We start from the raw sequence: 17774 nt of genomic DNA on the forward strand, positions 1-17774 counted from the left end.
CCGGAAAATGTCGTCACATCGTCAGGAACAAACCTCATGCTATTTCAGTCTCTGGAACGAGACGGGAGAGGAGAGGATCATGCCCCTCCATCCATCCATGGCTCGCCCGCAAACGGCGGCGCTGGGGCTGAGTCGAGGCTTTGCACTGCGGTCGGTGCTGCACTTTCACGCCGTACAGGACAAGACAGGACAGGAATCAGTGCGAGACAGCCTATGAAGCCTGGCCTACGCGCCACGGCCATCTGCACTGTCAGACAAAGGGCACTAGGATCAGCCGCCGCCCCTGCTGGTCGCTCGTGTTTGTTTGGAGAGGGGGGAGAGGTCGTGAGATTTGACCGAAGGCGAAGAGGGGCACTGGGGCTAAGGATCAGATGGAAGCCATGACCAGTTGCCTCCTGCCTGTATCAGTAATGATTGTTTCTTTGTGTTTTAGATGTTTTAGCTAATGATAGTAACTGGGGTGTAATAAGCTGTTTCATTGATAACTACGATCTATTTCAAAACATGTTCATTGTTCCCGTCGTCAAGGAAGCTATGGCCTACCATCCCCAGTGAACCCTCCGTGCTGACATCGGTGCCCCTCACTGCAGATGACAAGGGGCAACCCCTCCAAAGAACTCCTCTCCACCAACAAAACGGTCTGGTCTATCAATGGATCCATCCATGACAGTCGATATCATGTTTTCACAGGCGTGTTCCAGATACGATGTTAAACTTCTCTTTACAAAACTTTTTCATTATTTCTTCTTTTATTATTTTTTTTTTTACAAAGTGAGATATTCCTCTTTTTCATAAAACAACTTCTTCTCATCTTTCGGATCTTCTTCGTTCATGCCTTTGCATGGCCTTCATGTCCCTCAGCTGTGCCGAATGGATGCGGGTGCGTTACGGGGTATCTCAAACACATTGGATGCCAAAACTCCTTCCCAACTTCCCCGTGCTGGATGAAGCAACAAATCAGAGCCGGCTGATGCCATTCTCTGCCTGTGAAAAGGTCGAAACATGCGCTGCATGCCTCAACTTGGTCGTCTAGATGGACAAAAAGTCCTTCTGATCCTCAAAGTCCTCACAGTCCGAGTCTGCGTCGATAAACTCGGCAACCTCGTCTGAATCAACGTCGTCAGAGTCGCCTGCCTCGTCGTCACTCGAAACGTCTTCCATGGGCTCATCCTCTGCCTTGATCTGATTCCGTAGGACGCTTGCCCTTTCGCGGTGTGGCAGTTTACACCCCTTGACCCTACATCTTCCAGTGTTGCTAAAGTCAGGGCACTCAAACACGTGGCGCTCAGCGCATTCTGCCCCCTTGCTGCAATACCCGTTGAACCCAAAGTCCCTACAGACCGGGGCAGCTGGAGACGCTTTAGAGTGAGTATACGGACAGTCAGCCTTGGCGCAGTGGCCTTTGGCAAAATGCAAACAGTTGGGGGTGCGCTCGGCAGTCATGTCATGGGAAAGATCGCAAGACTCGCCGTTGATGCATCGCCCCTCTTTCAAAAAGTCTTTACAAAGGGCCACCTTGTTGGGGTCGTGCATGTAGCGGCATCGAGGGCCCTTTGAACAGGATCCTAAATAGGGGTAGTATGTCAGTTTCGTCCCATACGCACCAGGTAGATCCAGGGAAACGGCGTTTGAGTCGCTCCAGGTTCGGAAAGAGAAATTACCAGTCGTTGAGAAGATCTTGCACGGCTCGTTGATCTTCTTGACCACGCCGCGTCGCCTAGGGGCTGTCAGCAACTTGGTCACCCAGGGCGCTGTAACATACCGCTGGTCGTTGACAACTCGATTCGCCACTAGGTTTCCTGTCTTGGTACGGTAAAACTTTACACCAGCAATGATGGCGCTCTTGGGAGTCCGGGAAAATGCGTTGGGGGCATCTGCGCTAGGTAAGGCACATTGAGCGTCGGCTGTCTGGGGTGTGTACGCACCAGAGACTTTTACAAGCTTCTTGCCACCGTCGACGACGCGGAACTGGATGCCTTCAACAGATAGCTCGTTGCGGCCTGTGGGGTTAGTCTGTGCATTTGAGGCACTGGCTTTGTGTTTCATGAACTCGTCAAACTGGGCCTTCTCGCGTTGCCGATGGCCGCTGATCTTTCGCTGTCTCGTCTGTTCGATCGCCTTGGCCCGGTTCTGCGTCTCCTTCTCATACACGTTCGCATTAATGAGTTGTCGGTGGCGATCCGTCTTGGAAACCCAGCCGGGTGGGGTCTCGGCGCCGCTGCTGGCAGATCGGGAACTCGGGGAGTTTGTGGCATTGAGCTGCAATGTTCGATGGTGGTGAGCCGGCGGCGGCCGTGCCACTCTATGCGATCGGGCCGGGTAGGGCGAGCTCGCGTTACGATATGCGTTGCCTGATGGCGTTAACACGCTGATAATTGTCAAGTTTGGCAAAGTAAACTCACTCCTATGATGCGCTGGGTGGTGGGATGGCTGCGACCGTACTCCTGCTTGCTGGTTCTTGTGGCGGTTGATCTGACCTGGAATATCGTGAGCCAAAGTTGCGCGTAAAATCAATGGATGGAGGGCACGAACCCGCAAGTTGTCCGATGCGGGCAAGAAGCTCTTTCTCTTCTTCTGACATGTTGTTATTCGTTTCCTTGTACAGTTTTTCTAGGTCACTGCAAAACAAAAAGCGTGAGTAGATTAATATAGGAATGAAGGTGAAATCGTGGTGGTTGTGATTGAAAACAGTCAACAAGCGACTGGAAGGCATTAGAAGTAGGTGCATCATCCAAAGCTTAATATTAGTCATCCACGTTGGCAGCCTCATTGGCCCGCCACACCCCAGCGCTCATGCCAATCGCAAGGCTGAGCCTTCCATTGTTTGTTCTATCTCCATCATCCTCATTATTGATTTCAACGGAAAGGTGATATTTCCACCTTGCAGACCATTTCGTTTTCTTACGATATATTTGTTCATCCCCCCATAAGCTCCACGCCAATCCACACTTCGATTTTAGGCACACAGCCAGCAGAACTAAAATCCAAGCATCACCATGTCTTCTTCATGGGATCTCTTGGACCCAGAGGAGGAGGCCGAACTTCACAAGTCGCGATTGCTTAATGTGGAGGAAAAACCCTTCAAACGAATCACAAAGCGCCTCAACAGCTTGACAACACTCGCCGCACCTAATGGCGGCTCGAACGGTACCAACCCGCCATCCAGTGAGGCCAAGGGTAAACTCGAACAGCTCAAAGAAGAGCTTGCCCTCGACTTTGCCGCCTTCGACAGCTCCATCACGCGCCTGCAGTTCCTCCACGATGCCAACATCCGCGAACGCGAACGCTACGCGGCCGACCAGGACCGCATCCTCGCCGAATGCCAAGCCGTTCGACAAAACAATGCGCAGCTCAGAGAACAGCTCGAGGCTGCGCAGGCCACACTAGCACAACGCAAGAAGTTCGACGAACTGGCAGAGAAGATAACATCGAATCGACTACTTAGGCCACGAGAAGACCAGATTGCCAACCTCGCCAAGCTTGAGGAGGAGTGTCGCGAACTCGAGCGAGAGAGTGAGACCTACAACGAGACATGGAGGGAACGCCGAGATCAGTTCAACCGAATCATGGAGGAGGGTATGCTTCTGAGACGGCAAATCCGCGACGAGAAGGAGGAGGTGGACCGCCGTGAGGGTATGAACGAGGGCGCCGAGGACGATGGCGAAGTGGATAAGGTCGGCCAGACGCCCAGGAACGAGCCCAGCGGGAATGCAACACCACATCCAGATGGGGACAGCCAGGCCAAGGCAGACATCGAAGCTGGCACACCAAACCCTGATACCCTTAACGGTGGAAGAACACCCATGAGGGACACCCCGGGCCCAGACACTCTAAAACCGCTGCCTGGACACATTGGGTCTCTGGGACGCGATGGAAGCCTAGCTCCTAGCCGAGACGCATCCCCCATGCCACAACATGATGAGCGCAAGGCCGAGTCAGGGGAGGATATTGATATGGAGGACTCTGAGGCTACAAGCCGGGTTCGCGATGATGGAGGAAACACGCCCCGGGTGACCATTGAGCCACCTGAGGCCAACGATGACAAGATGGAGGTGGATAATTAGCTTTGGAAAAAGGCAGTCTACAGGAGGAGCAACGTTTGTAACATCATCTTTCAAGATACCCTCGGGTTTATGGAGGTCTAATAGCGGTCGGTCTTTTTTGTAATGGTTGGGTCAACTAAGTGGTATCGTAAAAGCAAGCAGCCTCTCCGTCCTTTTCTTTGTATGCTCTATGCGCCGTTCTGAGCCGCCTTAGCCTTCTCCAACGTCTCCTTGGCCAGCTGCACCTGCTCCTCTTGTCCGCCGGTCTGCTCGCTCACGGTGATCTGCTCTTCCAGCTTCTGGACGGCGGCGACGATCTTCTTTCGTAGGGGCTCGAAGACGGCCTTGGTCTGTTCCAGGGCGGTTTGCTAAAGAGGAAACCCGTCATTAATAATAGTCCTTGGTGGGTGACAATTGCACGACCTACCTGCTGCTTGAGCATATACGTGCCATTGCCGTCCTCATCGCCCTGTCCGCTCTCGATCTTTTCCTTCAGGGCCTTGATAGAAGCCTCCTCTTGTTCAACCTCCTTGTGGTACGAGGCTTCCTCCTTGAGGAGCCGGTTGACGGAGCTCGTGGCGATAGCGAGGGGGGTTGGCGGGGCCATGGTGTTTTGATATCGAGGGACTTGAGGGTGGAAAGGGTCTGGTTCGAAAGCGGCAGAGAGGGTGTAGCTTCTCCTAATATATCGCGAAATACAAGGGGCAATAGGCAGCGAGAAAAGGCTTGTCGGGAAGAAATTCGGTGCCTGTTGTTTGGTTCAAGACAAGGAGAGCAAATGAGATCATGGCTCGACGTGGGGTTTATGTCCATGGCGGGGCAACCTCGCCATCTGCTTCACCGCGTTCATGACAAAGGTTACACTTCTCAGGCAGGAGATAGTACAAACTTCATAAACCATTTCGTGAATAGCAACGTGCAGTTAATCATTCATTGAGCCAACTACATAGGTTTTCCAACAGAACTCGTCTTCACTGAACCAACTAAAGTATACCGACCGACCGCTCAACGGCGTCCGTCCAAGTCTTGTTAACCACTCCCCATTTTCCCGTATAGCCTCCATCCAAGTTCCACATGCCATGGTATCTCCCTAAACGCCGACAACGCCATTCGGGTGACCTCGAGTCGACTGTCCCCCAGAATGCAGGAATTCAATACTTTACACGACCAAAGATGCCGCCCTTCCAAGTCTTCGTTATAACGCAATGAGCAGGTATCTTATCATCCAGAGAATCACGCCGACACGGCCACAGCAGGGGCAACCACAGCGGCAGGCTCAGGTTCGTTTCCGTCTTCTTGAGCCATCTCGCCGCCAGCCTCCCTCTCAGCCCAGGCTCCCCAAAGGCCTCGCTTGGCCCGTATCCGGATATCGTCTCCGAGTCCTGGGCCCTGCTCAACCTTGATGGCGTCCTTGGTTGCAAGCACCAAGCACTCAAAGAACATCTTGGTAGCATCAGCTTTGCTGGTCACCTTCTCAGGGCAGAGGGTCTGGAAGTTAACCGCCCTCTCAAGTCGCTTTCCGGGGCTGTCGGCGGCATCGGCGCCAAATCTATCTCGGAGGACATGAACGGCGTGCTTGGTGCCCATTGACACAGGACCGCTCTCGGTAGGGTGAACAAGAGGGTAAGTGGTATCTTCAAAGCCAGGCATCGGGGTGCCAGGCTCCTCCTCGTCCAAGTGCTCAGGCGGGACACCTCCATCATCGCCGGGGATTTCGAGCTGAGTCTCTTCAGGCGCCACACTCAGCTCACCTCCAAGGCCGCCTTCACCAAAGCCCATTTCCGTATCTTCACCGAGCACCAGGCGTGGAGACTTGGACGCGCCGTGATCGCTCTCGACATCGGCGATTCCGCTATCCCGCTTCCGCTTCAGCTCGTTCAAGCCGCGAACAGCGTCTAGTGAGAGCATTCCTCGTAGCTCGGGGGCCCAGGCAGAGCTTCGTCCCTCCATCATGATTGATGAGACAAATCCACCACTCTTCTGCATGTCCATCAATGCCAACAAAAAGGGATCACGGGGGAGGAATCCTGCCTCCTTGATGATGTTATCCCGGTTTGCCTGCTGTTGCTTAATGTGGTTGCTGGAAAGAGCAATCTCCTCGTCAGGCGTCAAGATTTTCTGCTTCCTGGCGCGTTGCGCGGGTCGTCGGACAAGAGTCTCCTCTGCTTCGTGGTCGGGTTCGTAAAGATCCGTCATCTGGTGTCTCGAATACTCCTCCTCCAGATTAGCGGCGACCTCCTCGTCAATATCAGAGAGCGGTGACTCGGAAATACGCTCGCGAGGAGGAGAATGCATCATGGGCATCTCGGTCAGGTCTTCCTGTGGGACACCAAACTCCATATCGCCGCCCATGGCAATATCTCCTTCGGTGTCAACAATCATGGGCCCGTGCAGCTCAAGAGATGTCTCGCCCTCTATGCTCTTCTGGACGCCTTCAACCTCTGATCCACCAAAGTCAGGTTCCATAGATGGGGCCTGACTGGCCCGACGACCACGTTCCACCTCAGCAGTTAGGTCTTCTTCCTCTTCTTCCAGTCCAAAATCCAAGCCGAGATCGATAGTATTAGCACCTGCCATCATTTCATCCTCTGCGCCAAAGCCGCCATTGAGAAACTGGCTGTTATCGTACTCTTCCTGCAGGTTGATGTCTCTTTGGCTGGGACGACCCTTGCGACCAACCTGGCTCGTAGTGACATCTTCCACTTGCGACAAGAGCCAATTTGCGTCGGGCGGTGGGGGCAGTTCAAAGTTGTCGTAGGGCGTAATCTTATCCGGAAGCGTCAGGGCCTCGCGGTTGGGCAGCTGCAAGCTAACAGCCATATCATTGTTTCCCGTGGATCGGAAAGCCTGGAGATTGTTAGCATGCGATTAGGAGGTAGAAGGCGATGGAAACTAACCATCTTGATCTTCATCATAGCTTCATTGCAGTCGTCCAATAAGTAACGCGTCTTTCGTTGATAGATTCGCACCACACCAAGCAACAGCTGACTGCTTAGTCGCAGGGCCATCGGCGCCTGGTTAGGTGTGATAATGGCCTCGACACTGTCCGTGACATTGGACTGGAGAATATGGTTCTTGGAGAGCTTCCGTTCAATGTTGGCCGAGAGCCAGACGCGGGCGAGCGGCCCGCTCTTTTGGAGCAAATCATGAGAGTAGAACATGGTGCTGTCGCGCGCAGATGCAGACGCGATGCCCAAGAAAAGAGAGGTGGTAGCTGCAGGGACGCGCCAAAAAGTTGAGGTTGAAATATGACCAATACGTTTGGAGGGGGAGAGGCGGGTGGTGGTTGAGCGGAAGTGGTGTGGATAAACACGAGGACCGGGGGCGCGTTTGAAGGTTGGGCGCGGTAAACAAGCTCAGTGAAAGGATTGCTCTACGCGCAGAAGCGGCAGCGCGAGCACCGCAGAGGCATAAAGCAATAGGATTATATCGCGCGATGGGGGTGATTGCTCGACGACAAACTTTGAGACGATAGCGATGGCTTCGGAGATCGATGAGGCGTGTGCGCTGAATGTCGCGACGGATTTTAGGAAGGGAAATTGGGACCTTGACCTTGAAGAGGGGAGGTGGCCTTGGTCGTTCGCCAACGGTAAATGGCGTGGCTGGGGAAATGGTGTGTGGTTCAGCAAGGCCTGCACGGATCACGCTTGCCTGGCTCGGCTCCGGATAAAGTAGTTTCCGATGGTTTCCCCAGAGCATCGCCAAGGTGGCTCTAGCTTCAATGCTCAGCCAGCCTGAATTATTAATGATTCATGAAATATTAGAAAAATAGAAGAATTCTGTCATTTCCTTATAATCCATCTGTCTTTCATTCAATTTCTTCGAGGCGCAGCCGAATCAGCCTCGAAGGATCAGTCGCAGATTCTCTCACCCGCTTGGACAGCAAGCATCATTGGCCTTGGCATTTATAAGCCTGGACAAGCTGAAGTCGACTGCTCCAGCGACGGGGCAACGCTACGTAGTCTCCCTCTCGCTGTTACTGGCCAGGAATGAATCAGATGAGCGCCACCGGCTCTGAAGCTTTCAAGGTTGATATGCAAGCCCCTGGCAGCCTTGCCGAGTCTGGAAAAGTACTAGCCCGGCCCGCGCTCCATCGAGGACAAGACACCTGGACATGTTGGATTTGAACTCTGGGGCTTTCCAACACATCCGCGCTTTTGTTCCGTCCTCGCTGGCCTCTTCTCACGTTCGTTCTTTCGCTGCCGCGTCTGCCCATGTCAAGATTTCTTCGGCAACGGGGCTGAAGCGAGTCTTTTCGTCGACGGGACTCTAATTGCCATCGGAAGATTCTTGTCCGTGGCCACCTGGCGCATATCCTGACGTCGATCAATCATTTCCAACATTAGACCGAACCTCCCTCCTCATGACCTCGCGCACTCACTCCTAGACCGGTCTCCCATCTCCCATGCATTCGACGCATTCCTCGATTCGATTGTGACAAAGCCACCGGCGCAAACTTCTTTTTCAACATGCAGCTCCCATGGGCCGGCCGCGAGGGCCCTGGACATGACTCCCTTCTACCAATGTCCAATATCCCATCCATCACTGGGCTTGTGGGGGATCTTACCGACTCTGGCGATGGTGATCGTCAACAGCGACCAGGTCGCCATGTCAGAACTACCTCTGCGCATGCACGAGTGAGTCTTGCTTAGCATTTATTGTCGTCTCAATCGCTTTTATTGTGTTGCTGACATGTCATCAGAACGTGGCCGACCAGTTCTCCTACATGACCCCGAGCGAAGCAGCGGCGAACTTACGAACCTCCCTCACGCATGGCCTTACACCGACTGAAGCTTTGACTAGACTAGGCGATTATGGACCAAACGAGATTCCGCATGATCCTCCCGAACCATTGTGGTTGCGCTTCGTCAAGCAGTTCCAGGAGCCCCTGATCCTGCTCCTCCTCGTATCGGCCGGAACATCGCTACTCCTGGGTAATATGGATGACGCCGTCAGCATCACGGTCGCCGTGACCATCGTGGTTACCGTAGGCTTTGTGCAGGAATATAGATCCGAGAAATCTATTGAGGCTCTCAACCACCTTGTCCCGAACCATGCGCATCTCGTTCGTGGTCAGAACAAGGCGCCCCCTGTCGGCAAGACTCCTACTTGGCCTCCACGTCCCGATGACGACGAGCCGGCGCCTTCTCCCGGCTCTGTTACTCCCATTAGCGATATACTAGATGCCACTTCTTCCAAGGTTATGGCTTCTCAGCTGGTTCCTGGCGACCTTGTCCTCTTCACCACGGGCGATCGCATTCCTGCCGACATCCGGGTTACCAAGGCTGCGGATTTGACAATTGATGCTTCGAATCTTACGGGAGAGACAGAGCCTGTAAGGATTACAGTCGATGCTCGTCGCCGTGGTCTCGGCTCCTACGCTTTCGACAAGGCACAACACCCACGACCCGGATCGCTCGCTCCCGATGAGCATGCAGACTCTCACGGAGATGGAATTCATAATATTGCTTACATGGGAACTTTGATCAAGTCTGGACACGGCCAGGGCATCGTCTTTGCAACTGGAGGACACACGCACTTTGGCACTATTGCGACCAGTGTGTCTGGTACTGAAAGCCCGCGATCCCCTCTCCAATTGACCATGGATGATCTCGGCTCGCAGCTGAGCAAAGCTTCATTCCTGGTCATTGGTCTTATCTCAGTTGTCGGTTGGTTACAGGGAAAGAAGCTCCTTGAAATTTTCACCATTTCGATCTCACTGGCTGTCGCTGCTATTCCGGAAGGCTTACCCATTATTGTCACCGTTACCTTGGCTCTTGGAGTGCACCGTATGGCTAGGCACAATGCGATCGTGCGAAGGATGCCCAAGGTTGAGACACTAGGCTCTGTTAATGTCGTCTGCACTGATAAGACCGGTATGAAGAGTCTCACTTACAATTGAAACACCACTGACACTGTATTACTAGGAACTCTAACCACGAACCATATGACGACCACTCGAATGTGGTATTTTGGAGCCCAGGAGCCGGTTCAAGTTGATTCTGATAATGAGGCTCTGGATACCAATCCGGACCTCAACCAAGCTACCCTGCGAGTCCTTCGCATTGGAAACATCGCCAATGATGCGCGACTTGCCCAGAAGTATACGGAACATGGTCAAGCAGCCACGGCTGTGCTATCTTCGACTCTTGGGCGAGATCAAGTGTCCACCTACACTCGTTGGGTTGGCCAGCCTACTGATGTTGCCATGTTGGATCTTCTTGACCGCTTCAAGGAACACGACGTTCGAGAATCTATTGGCCCTCGAGTAAGCGAGACGCCGTTCAGCTCCGAGCGAAAGTGGATGGGAGTTACCATTGGCTCAGAAACAAGGGGCGACAAGGAGTATGCCTACATGAAGGGTTCTATCGAAAAGGTTCTTGCCGCGTGCGACACGTATCTGGAACAGGATGGAAGAGAAATTGTCTTGGACTCAGCTCGTCGTCAAGAAGCTCTCCAGGCCGCTGAAACCATGGCTGTCCAGGGCCTACGAGTCCTAGCATTTGCGAGCGGCTCGGTCTCACGACCACTGAGGAACAGGTCAGCACCACGCAACACACCTGGTTTCGACAGGAGCGAGAGCCCTCTCTCTCACAACCCGGATGATATTTATAAGGGCCTCACATTTGCTGGCCTGGTTGGCATGCGCGATCCTCCCCGACCCGGAGTTGGAAGATCCATCAGGCGGCTGATGCGAGGCGGTGTCAAGGTCATCATGATCACTGGTGACGCCGAAACAACAGCCCTTGCCATTGGCAAGCAGCTTGGTATGAATATTGCGGCTCCCAGCGGTCATATGGGTGGCCAGGGTACCGTCAAGTCTGTTCTCCGAGGTGATGAAGTCGACAGGATGTCCGAGGCGGATCTTGCCCAGGCCATGCAACATACGACGATTTTTGCGCGCACGAATCCCGATCACAAGCTGAAGATCATCAGGGCGCTTCAATCCAGAGGCGATATTGTCGCCATGACTGGAGACGGAGTGAACGATGCGCCTGCACTGAAGAAGGCCGATATCGGTATCTCTATGGGCCGTCACGGAACAGATGTCGCCAAGGAGGCAGCGGATATGATTCTGACAGACGATGACTTTTCGACGATCCTTCGTGCTATTGAGGAGGGCAAGGGCATCTTCAATAACATCCAGAACTTCTTGACCTTCCAGCTGAGCACCAGCGCCGCCAGTCTGGCTCTTGTGTTTATCTGCACATGCTTCGGCTTCAAGTCCCCCTTGAACGCCATGCAGATTCTCTGGATCAGTAAGTAACAATGAGATACCGTTTACAGCTCGAGCTAACCATCAATAGACATTATCATGGATGGACCTCCCGCTCAGTCTCTGGGTGTCGAGAGAGTAGACCCCGACGTCATGACCAAGCCTCCCCGAAGACGAGGAGACCCTGTTCTTACTCGCGCACTCATCTCACGCGTACTAACATCGGCTGCCATTATCACCATCGGAACAATGCTCATCTACCGGCGCGAGATGGTGGCCGATGGCCAAGTGACGCGACGAGACACGACCATGACCTTTACTTGCTTCGTTTTCTTCGATATGTTCAACGCTCTCAGCTGCCGATCTGAGTCCAAGTCGGTACTACGGGGCGAGGTTGGACTCTTTTCCAACAACCTGTTCAATTGGGCCGTCTCCCTCAGCATCGCGGGCCAGTTGCTTGTCATTTATTTCCCCTGGCTTCAGGAAACGTTCCAGACGGAAGCCCTCGGGTTCTTCGATCTTGTACGACTATTCATTCTGTGCAGCACGGTGTTCTGGGCAGATGAGGTGCGGAAATATCTTAGGTATGGAAAACGGCGTTTTGGCAACGGATACAGCCAGGCGGTTTAAGGGGCAGGGTTAGGGTAAGGTTTGATGAGGCGGGATGTAATTGTAACCAAGATACTGTATAAACTCAAAACGACTTTGGCGTAAAGGTTTTTAGAAATTTTGGAGATTACAAACTTTTAAAGGAAATAATTATTCATGTTTGAATGAATCCACAGTGCAATATGTGTTCTGTTAAACCTGTGAGACATCCATTTCGGTGCAGGGTAAGCTTCCAGGGAGCTTGGTGTTAATTGCGGGGAGCATCGTCGACTTGCTGCGTGTCACTAACAACGCCAGCTACCCATATACTCGCCCTGGGCCAAGTTGCGCCAGGAGCTCCACGACCCTTCTCCGCCTCGACCAAAGTCCCAAACGTCAAGGCAGCGATGCGCCGTTCGAATAGAATACTTCAATGACAATGTCAAGCCTTCCAAACGGCCTCTCCCACCGCCCAGAGCACGATCACACCGTCGTCGAATCCACCACCTTGTCCCTTCAGAATGCCACGACTGAGTCTGACATCCGCGATGCGCTCGCCGCCCTGCACGCCCGCGAGACCTCTATAACGTCCCGTCTCGGTGCTCTCGTCGCTTCCCAAGCTGACCTCTCCCGCGACCTCGGTCGGCTAGACCTCCTGCGGGCAGGACTCGGTGCGCAGGTCATCGCCGCACGATCCATCGGAAATGACATGCTGGCAACTGCGGCGGACACGGCAGGCCGGCTGAGTGATAAAGTCAAAGAGTTGGACCTGGAGAAGAGCCGAGTCGAGGAGACGCTTGGCGTGGTGGAACAGGTTGCAGAGCTCAAGGCATGCGTCAACGGTGTAGTTGGTTCCATGGGCGCTCCCCAGGACTGGGAGGCTGCTGCTGGATACCTGTCGAGGGCGAGCAAGGTGCCAGACGAGATCGTCAAGGGTCCATTTGCTGTCAGCATAGTACCGAGCGTCGAGGTGCCCGACCCGCCGTGGGTGACGCTGGAGGATGCCAAGGAGAGCCTGTGTGGTCTCTTCCTACGAGAGTTCGAGAAGGCGGCAGAGGAGAGCGACGGAACCAAGGTCACACGGTTCTTCAAGCTCTTCCCACTGATAGGTCGAGCCGACGTCGGTCTGGATGTCTATGGACGATACGTGTGTCAAGGTGTGGCCGGCACAGCTCGGGCGACGCTTAAGGACGCCATGGGTAGTCAGCGCAAAGAAGGATTCTTCTATGCCAACGCCCTGACGAAGCTCTTTGAGCACATTGCGCAGATTGTCGAAGGCCACGGAGGACTCGTGGAACGTCACTATGGCTCTGGAAAGATGGTCCGAGTTATTGAGCGCCTGCAGATGGAAGCCGACGTCCAAGGAGGCATCATTGTCGACACATGGAGCGACGAGAGAGGAATCGACAGGAAACTCACAGATGTTAGGAGCTATCCCTTCTCGTTCCTCGTTCAGAGCTTCCTACCTCAGCCACCGCGAGGTGGTACGCCGAGGGTGAACTCGCCGGCGATTGGGGTGGGCAATAACCCCAGAGAGAGCGAAGACGAGGGCGTCAACATGAAGGAGGTTGACGGCCTATTAAGTGAAATTGCCGTGATGCTTGGCCGATGGTCATTATACACCAGGTTTCTTGCTGGCAAATGCAAGGTAAGACGAGCCATTGAGACACTTGTAACACGAACTCATATGTTATAGGACCCAAACACAGCAGACGACGCGCCGCTTGTCATACCTGATGTTTTGATCAAGTCGAATCTATACCGAAAAGTGTCGACAAAGCTCACGTCGCCATACAATGTCATGACTACGTTCTTCTTCCGGCGATCCGTGGAAAAGGCATTTCAACTGGATGAATACCCTACCGGTCTGTCGTTGAGTTTGAACAGGCATATTGACAGCAACGCTCCCTATATCATCTTGGCGGTCGACGATGTCATGTACATCGTAAACGCTGTTATCCAGAAATCCATCTCCACATCACAAAGAGACGTCATCGCCTCCGTAATACCAACTATTGGGAGAGTCCTCGGCTCCGACTTTGTTGGCATGATCCAGCGCAAGATGCGGGATGAATCTTATCCCAAGCCAGTGGTCCAAGGAGGATTCCCGCCCGAGGAGAAGATTATTCACTTTATTGTTCTCATCAATAGTCTGGACATGGCCAATGAGTATCTTACGCGCATCATCACGGGCCGGATAGGCGATTCTGGTCAAATACCGAATGGTGATGTCCAGAACGGGCCACTCAAGGACTCATTCCCCTTCGAAAGGGACGTCACATTCGTCGCCAATGCCTTACACACGCTTCAAACGTCCTTTATCGGGAAGACGACCGAGCTTCTTAACGAAGGAATTCAAGTGCTCTTCAACCAAGTTGTCAAGCTCAGGTTACGCCCTGTGTTGACTGATACGTTCCGTGACGCAGACTACACGCTGTCCGAAGACGACCTTGCCGAAATAGCCCAGCAGAACGACGAGGATGAGGACGAGCTCATTGAACAAGTACCCCGGCGCTTCGAACACGGCTGGGACCTGCTCATGAAGCCTATCGCGCGGCTGATGACACCTGGAACATACAGCCAGCTCCTGGACATCACAGCACGTTACCTATCAAAGATATGGGAGAAGAAGGTACTCGGTTATGCAGGACGTACCAACGCCCTGGGTGCGATTCGCATTGAGCGCGACTTTATCGCCTTGGTGGATGTCGTTTCCAGAGGGGACTACGCTGTGAGAGAGGTGTTTTCCAAGGTGCTGCAGCTTCTCATGGTCGCAAATATGGAAGATGAGGAATGGGATGAGATTATGGCGCAAGATGGAGAAGACGATGGCATCGACTGGGTTCTGACTGACGAGGAGAGGAGGAGGGCAAGGAGCTTGGTCAGGGGCTGAAGTGGCCTCCATGATGTCTCGATGGAGGGTGGCGTTGATGATAGACAACTTGATGCACTGTAAAAGCACGTTTCATGAAAGGACACACAAGTCTGAGGCAATCTAGAGTGGACTATTGGTTCAGGCAATTAATGAGGATATGGTATCCATGATACATGCAGGATAAAAGTCTATGTATGGTGTTGACAGCGGGACGGGAGTGAGTGGTGAGTGGAGGGCCACTAAATAACCGTTGTAGGGGCGTCAGGCGCACAGGCACCACTAGGCTCACTTTTGCCTTTGGGCGCTGCCTGGTTGGGGCTTTGTTTGTCTGAGTGTGAGTCAAACCATGGATCAAAAAAAGAGCAAGTCCCGTTAGTTCGTCATGATGAGTGAGCATGAGGATGAAATTTTCCATCGCACAACCATCGCGAACCCTCACAACCAACCGTCTCTGTCGCTGCCGCTGCGGGCATATTTGCCATTTAACACGCCCTGAGAACACGGCTCTCTACTTCTTACGTCGAAATTTCACCAATAGCGCACGCAACGTCGTGCCGCTTTTCACCCAACGGTCACATCCCAGTCTGCGACCACTTACATCGGCGCTATCCTCAAAGTTCACGACACAGGCCTCGCCCACCATGGAGACGCGCATAGTCAAGGTCTCCAGCAAGGGGAGTCTGGGTCGCTTCCGGCCAGGCGAGGGACTTGCCAGGTTGGATCACTGGGAGGTTCAGTGCGAGGACAAGAGTGCCCTCAAAGCCCTGGAGCATGCAGCCCACGAGTTGAGGACCACACCCACACCTGTCGCATTTCCTACTGAGACTGTCTATGGCCTTGGAGCGGATGCTACTCGGAGTCCTTCGGTCAAGGGGATTTACTCTGCCAAGGGGCGACCCTCGGATAACCCCCTCATCTCACACGTCTGCGACTTGGAAATGCTGCGCGAGTATATCGGCCAGGTCGAGGGAGGTCAAGATCCTATACCAAGTCGATATAGGGCCTTGATAGAGCGTTTCTGGCCAGGACCTTTGACCATCCTGCTACCGAATCCTCAACCTACAAAGCTGGCACCAGAGGTTACGGCAGGCCTCAAGACCTTTGGTGTGCGCATGCCCTCCTCACCCCTCGCCCTCTCCCTCATCAAGCTCGCCGGTGTCCCCCTTGCAGCACCGTCAGCCAACGCCTCCACCAAGCCTTCCCCAACCACGGCGCAGCATGTCATGGACGATCTAAGGGGGAGAATCGAGCTTATCCTGGACGGAGGGCAGTGCGCTGTTGGCGTGGAGAGCACCGTGGTGGATGGACTATGCGATCCCCCAGTTGTCCTCCGCCCAGGTGGTATTGGTCTGGATGAGCTGCGAAGCTGCCCTGGGTGGGAGGGTGCAGTGATAGCATACAAGGACCAGAGCGAAGAGGGCAAGGCCGCACCACGAGCTCCAGGGATGAAGTATAAGCATTACAGCCCCAAGGCTAGAGTGGTGCTCTACGAATCGAGTTGCGCCAAGGGTGCGACGGGAGTGGCCTCGTCTGAGCTGGCGACTGCGACGAATGGAGCTGTCAATGGCCATGCCACCAACGGTGAGAGAAAGACGAGAAAAATTGGAGTCATTCGTACTCAACGGTGGAAGCAAGGGGCTGGATTGAGATGCGCCAACCTTCAACGACAGAAAACAGTCGATGAAGATCAAGACTCGCCATTTGAGGTGGTTGAGGGCGACCTATTGGATGAGAATGAAAAGCCCATTGGCAAAATTCTGGATATTGATCTTGGAAGGGATACTGAGGGGATCGCCCGGGGCCTCTTCTCGGCGCTTAGGGAGTTTGATCGACAAGGCGTAGACACCATCTTCGTCGACGGCATAGAGGATAGAATCGACATTGCTGCGGCGGTCATGAATCGCCTCCGCAAGGCGGCGTCAGAGATTAGAGCATGAATGATGACATCAATTAGAACACCAGCACCCTGTATAAATGATCCCCCCTCCCTCCTTATCCCTTTATCGCCCAGACCGGTGGCATCAAGTCTTTTTTTCTCTTGTGGTTTGCATGCGGCGCTAGAATAACGACAAAATCCCAATAGACCAAACAAACCCCCTTTACAGACCCTGCCGGAGCCAGTCCGCCAGTTTCGACTTTCCTAGCTGCGCCAGGTTGTTGACGCCCTGCTCGCTGAGGTCGATGCGACCCACGGGGAGGTCCTGGGTGGGAGCTCTGCTCACGCGCTGGACGATGATGGTGGGGTCGGTCTCGAGGATGATGCCGTCGTCGACGATCTCGTCAATCGCGAGGGAAACGAGGTCATAGTTTTCGACAATTGTCCGCTTGTCCACGGATTGCCTGCGTTTTTGCGCCAGTTAGTCTACTGCGACATGATGAACCAAAGAAGGGAGGGAACTGACTTGAACAGAAGGTGGAGAGAGTCCCTTAGGGCGAGGACGGTGTTGTACAGCAGAATCTCGTTCTCGTCGACGCTACCGACGACGTACATCATGACGTCCGACTCCATCTTGTACAGCACGATCCGGTTGTCGTAGAGGATGATATCGCCAGTCTGCTTGGCCGTCTTCTCAATGAGGCCCTTCTCAAAGGCCTTTTGCGACTTGACATCGGGGTAGGGGTTGGAGGAGGCGCTCGAAGGGCCTGTTCAAGATCGGTCGTCAGCGCCTAGGGACAGCTTCAAGCCAGCTGAAGCTCAGCTCAGGGGATCAATGTACCGTGGGGCGCTGAGTGCGGTGGCTGGAAGTACTTTGCGAATATCCGGGAGCCATCCTCGGTGCCCAGGATGAGGATGGCCTGGATGGAGAAAAGGGTCATTCCAGGAGACATGATTGCGGTTTGTGGTTGAGTAGAAGGCTGGTACTTAGAATAGCTGGATGGAGGTCCCCCTCCAGATGCCAGCGATGCCACCTACATGCGATGGAGGGATGTCGGCCCAACGTTTAGCCGGGCCCGAGTTCGGTGCCATGTGCATGGCCGTTTCTAATTGGAGCATCTCGCGTATCTCGACCACTTTACGCGTCTGGAAAAGGGGACGCGTCCGTCACCCTGC

The 17774-nt window shown here is 53.8% G+C and overlaps 7 protein-coding genes across 7 annotated transcripts; 3 read left to right on the plus strand and 4 right to left on the minus strand.

Annotated features, from left to right (window-relative positions):
• Positions 1 to 1029: 1029 nt before the first annotated feature.
• Positions 1030 to 2581, minus strand: NCS54_00099800 (Hypothetical protein; the record flags this gene model as incomplete). The annotated part of the gene is made up of 4 exons (XM_053146633.1): positions 1030 to 1717; positions 1763 to 2351; positions 2403 to 2477; positions 2533 to 2581. The coding sequence occupies 4 exons, from the start codon at positions 2579 to 2581 to the stop codon at positions 1030 to 1032; spliced, it is 1401 nt and encodes a 466-aa protein (XP_053002608.1).
• A 415-nt stretch (positions 2582 to 2996) lies between these two features.
• NCS54_00099900 (Hypothetical protein) lies at positions 2997 to 4064 on the plus strand (the record flags this gene model as incomplete). The annotated part of the gene is made up of 1 exon (XM_053146634.1): positions 2997 to 4064. The coding sequence occupies one exon, from the start codon at positions 2997 to 2999 to the stop codon at positions 4062 to 4064; it is 1068 nt and encodes a 355-aa protein (XP_053002609.1).
• Positions 4065 to 4231: 167 nt separating this feature from the next.
• On the minus strand, positions 4232 to 4794 carry NCS54_00100000 (Tubulin-specific chaperone A; the record flags this gene model as incomplete). Its single annotated transcript, XM_053146635.1, has 2 exons — positions 4471 to 4794; positions 4232 to 4411 (listed from the first exon to the last, which is right to left on the minus strand). The coding sequence occupies exons 1-2, from the start codon at positions 4648 to 4650 to the stop codon at positions 4232 to 4234; spliced, it is 360 nt and encodes a 119-aa protein (XP_053002610.1). The 5' UTR covers positions 4651 to 4794.
• A 482-nt stretch (positions 4795 to 5276) lies between these two features.
• Positions 5277 to 7204, minus strand: NCS54_00100100 (Hypothetical protein; the record flags this gene model as incomplete). The annotated part of the gene is made up of 2 exons (XM_053146636.1): positions 5277 to 6890; positions 6941 to 7204. The coding sequence occupies 2 exons, from the start codon at positions 7202 to 7204 to the stop codon at positions 5277 to 5279; spliced, it is 1878 nt and encodes a 625-aa protein (XP_053002611.1).
• Positions 7205 to 8512: 1308 nt separating this feature from the next.
• On the plus strand, positions 8513 to 14740 carry NCS54_00100200 (Conserved oligomeric Golgi complex subunit 4; the record flags this gene model as incomplete). The annotated part of the gene is made up of 6 exons (XM_053146637.1): positions 8513 to 8680; positions 8746 to 9919; positions 9971 to 11302; positions 11351 to 11843; positions 12295 to 13495; positions 13544 to 14740. 6 exons carry the CDS (start codon positions 8513 to 8515, stop codon positions 14738 to 14740), a joined length of 5565 nt encoding a protein of 1854 aa, XP_053002612.1.
• Positions 14741 to 15117: 377 nt separating this feature from the next.
• On the plus strand, positions 15118 to 16659 carry NCS54_00100300 (Threonylcarbamoyl-AMP synthase; the record flags this gene model as incomplete). The annotated part of the gene is made up of 1 exon (XM_053146638.1): positions 15118 to 16659. One exon carries the CDS (start codon positions 15118 to 15120, stop codon positions 16657 to 16659), a length of 1542 nt encoding a protein of 513 aa, XP_053002613.1.
• A 162-nt stretch (positions 16660 to 16821) lies between these two features.
• NCS54_00100400 (Coatomer subunit zeta) lies at positions 16822 to 17551 on the minus strand (the record flags this gene model as incomplete). Its single annotated transcript, XM_053146639.1, has 3 exons — positions 16822 to 17062; positions 17125 to 17365; positions 17440 to 17551. 3 exons carry the CDS (start codon positions 17549 to 17551, stop codon positions 16822 to 16824), a joined length of 594 nt encoding a protein of 197 aa, XP_053002614.1.
• Positions 17552 to 17774: the final 223 nt, after the last annotated feature.

Source organism: Fusarium falciforme, chromosome 1, assembly GCF_026873545.1.
Source record: "Fusarium falciforme chromosome 1, complete sequence".
NCBI lineage: Eukaryota > Fungi > Ascomycota > Sordariomycetes > Hypocreales > Nectriaceae > Fusarium > Fusarium falciforme.